The 2,765-nt window shown below is 67.0% G+C and overlaps 1 protein-coding gene across 1 annotated transcript; it reads left to right on the top strand.

Moving 5' to 3' along the window:
* The first annotated feature begins 2 nt into the window (after window positions 1-2).
* On the top strand, window positions 3-2,062 carry H696_01424 (hypothetical protein). The gene is made up of 4 exons (XM_009495320.1): window positions 3-665; window positions 879-996; window positions 1,158-1,484; window positions 1,673-2,062. Exons 1-4 carry the CDS (start codon window positions 28-30, stop codon window positions 1,904-1,906), a joined length of 1,317 nt encoding a protein of 438 aa, XP_009493595.1. The 5' UTR covers window positions 3-27; the 3' UTR covers window positions 1,907-2,062.
* Window positions 2,063-2,765: the final 703 nt, after the last annotated feature.

Genomic DNA, 2,765 nt, shown 5'->3' on the forward strand with positions numbered 1-2,765 from the left:
CCCCCCCCCCCTCTGCCATACAGAACCATGTCCAGCGCCATCACCAACGCCGCCAAGGAGGCCACCGCCCGCATGGGCAGCCGCAAGTTCGACCTCGTCCTGTGGGGCGCCACCGGCTACACCGGCAAGCTGGTGGCCCAGTACCTGGCGTCGCGCTATGAGAACCACCCGGCGCACGAGGAGGGCCTCCCCTCCGGTGGCGATGGGCTGACCGAGCGCAACCTGTGCATCGCCCTGGCCGGGCGCAACCGCCAGCGCCTGGAGGAGCTGCGCTCCAGCCTGGCCCTGATGCGCCCCTCCTGGGCCAACGCCCCGGTCCTCGTGCATGACCTGACCAACCAGGCCTGCATCGACTCCATGGTGGAGAAGACCCGCGTGATGGTGGCCCTGGTCGGGCCCTTCTCCCAGTACGGCACGCCGGTGGTGGACGCCTGCGTGCGTCTCGGCACGCACTACGTCGACATCACCGGCGAGGTCCCCTGGACCAAGAGCATCATCGACAAGTACCACACCCGCGCCGAGACCGCCGGCATCAAGCTTGTCCCCCACTGCGGCTTCGACAGTGTCCCCAGTGACATCGGCACCCTGATGGCCGAGCGCGCCTTCGCCCTCAAGTACACCGGCCAGTCGCCGAAGATCGTCAAGGGCAGCTTCCTCGAGGCGACGTGCGTGCACCCTTCCGCGGCTGCTTTTTTCGGCCGCCTGGCCCTGCTTTTCCTCCTCTCCCCCGCCCCTCGCCCCTGGCCCGGCTGACCGCGTGTATGTACATCCCCCTCGCCCGTGCCTGCGCCTTTGCCGTGGCCCGGCGCGCATGTGCCGGTGTGCTGGCCCATTTGGTCCCCTCCGGCCCCGCCCGCCGCGCACACACCTGAGCACAGTGGCGGTCTCAGCGGCGGTACCATCGCCACCATGGTCTCCCACATCGAGAAGCTGAACACCCGGCCGAACCTGCTCAACCCGGCCGGTGTCAACCAGACCCTTGACCACAAGGACCAGGTGCGCACATGCTCCCTCCGCTCGTGCCTCCTTCCTCCCCCCCCCCTCCCTCTCGCCGTGTCTTGCCCTGCCCCTTCATCCTCCACCTGTCGGTGCCGGCCTGTTTCTGACCCTTTTGTCGCCCTCTCCATCGGCCCGGCGCGCCGCTGGTCCCTGCACAGAACATGCTTGCCTACGACGCGGACTTCAAGCGCTGGACCCTGCCCTTCCTGATGGCCTCCATCAACACCCGCCTGGTCCGGCGGTCGATCGCCCTGCGCGGCCAGCAGTATCGCTATGACGAGAATGCCTCGCACAAGGGCCTCCCCCGGGCGGCGCTGCAGTTTGCCTTCCAGTTCTTCTTCTTCCTGATGTTCCAGTTCGCCATGACTCGCAACTTCCTGCTGCGCATCCTCCCCTCGCCGGGCGAGGGCCCCTCCGAGAAGGAGGTCCGCACCGGCCACTTCAACGCGCAGTTCATCGCCAAGAAGATGGGCACCGGCCAGAGCGTGCGTGTCGTCTCCCCTTCCGCGCTGTGGCGAGGCCCCCCCCCCCCTGCCTCCCTGCCTCCCTGCCTCCCTGCCTCCCTGCTTTCTCTCCTTCTCTCGGCCATGTTTCCCCACTCCCCCACTGACCCCGGTGCCCTCCCTGTGCTGGCGGCCGCTTCGCCCTCTCCCCCCCTCTCCCCGTCCTGAAGGCCTCCGTCTGCATTAAGGGTCCCTCCGCTTACCAGCTGACCGCCGTCACCGTTGCCGAGGCCGCCATTGTCCTGGCCCTGGGCCTGGACTCGTCGGAGGGTGACAGCGACGACAATGACAACCCGGCCGTCCTGCCCAAGGCCCTGCCGGCCGGTGTGCTCACCGCCTCCACCGCCCTCGGACCCCACTACATCAGCCGCCTGCGCCGTGGCGGTGTGACTTTCAATGTCTGAGCAAGTGTGCCGGACGCCCCATTCTCCCACTCCTCCCCCGCCCCCGCCCCCTCTCCCCTTCTTCCCTCTGCTGTGCCTCTGCTGTGTGCACGGGCGCGCACACGATCACACATATATATATGTCGAGACAGAGTGAATATAGTCTCCACATCGCGACTTCCCGACTCTTGTGTGCGTGTTTTCCGCTGCGCGCGCGCGCGCATGAGGAGGCGGCCCAAGAGGCGAATGTGCCGCGGGCGCACTCGCGGGGGGAGGCGGGAGGGGGCGGGGGGGCGGCATGCGCAGAAGCGATCTGCTTGACCTGTGCTCCTTCTGTCCCCCCTGCGCATGGTCTTCTCTCATCGCGCCCCCCACTGTGCCACATAATCCCATGAATAATAATGTCACGCGAAATGCCCTCGCTCACGCGCGCGTGTGTGTATGTGTGTATGCGTATGTGCTAACACAGGCGGAGGGAGACAGGGGGGGTGGCGCATGTGAACACACATAGTGTGTGGCCGGCCGGTTGTGCGAAAGGGCAGCGGAAGAGAGGGCCATAGACCGGCGGGCACATATACACACACAGACACACTCACCTAGGTGTGACTCCCATTCGGCGGCGCCCCCTCCGATGACGCGAGAGCCCTCCGCACGCCGCCAGCACACACCCGCCTCTAAAGGACGACGCACCGCGATTCCCCCTGATCCTCATGTACCGCGTTTCTTGCCTCAGTGTGCGTGTGCGTGTGCGCGCGCGCCTGCCGGCCAGGCGCCTTGTGTCGCTGGTCCCCTGGGCCCCGGGAGAAAACACCGATAGGGGGAGGGGGTATCCGCGTGTGCATGTGTATTTGCATGCGACCGCAAGGGCCGCCGCAGGGGG

This window comes from Fonticula alba (assembly GCF_000388065.1).
Source record: "Fonticula alba strain ATCC 38817 unplaced genomic scaffold supercont2.2, whole genome shotgun sequence".
NCBI classification, from domain to species: Eukaryota; order Rotosphaerida; family Fonticulaceae; genus Fonticula; species Fonticula alba.

Coding starts and splice junctions, on each gene's coding strand:
- H696_01424 (XM_009495320.1), top strand. CDS start 28: ATGTCCAGCGCCATCACCAACGCCGCCAAGGAGGCCACCGCCCGCATG. Junction 666..878: donor GGCAGCTTCCTCGAGGCGAC/GTGCGTGCACCC, acceptor ACCTGAGCACAG/TGGCGGTCTCAGCGGCGGTA. Junction 1,485..1,672: donor AGATGGGCACCGGCCAGAGC/GTGCGTGTCGTC, acceptor CCCGTCCTGAAG/GCCTCCGTCTGCATTAAGGG.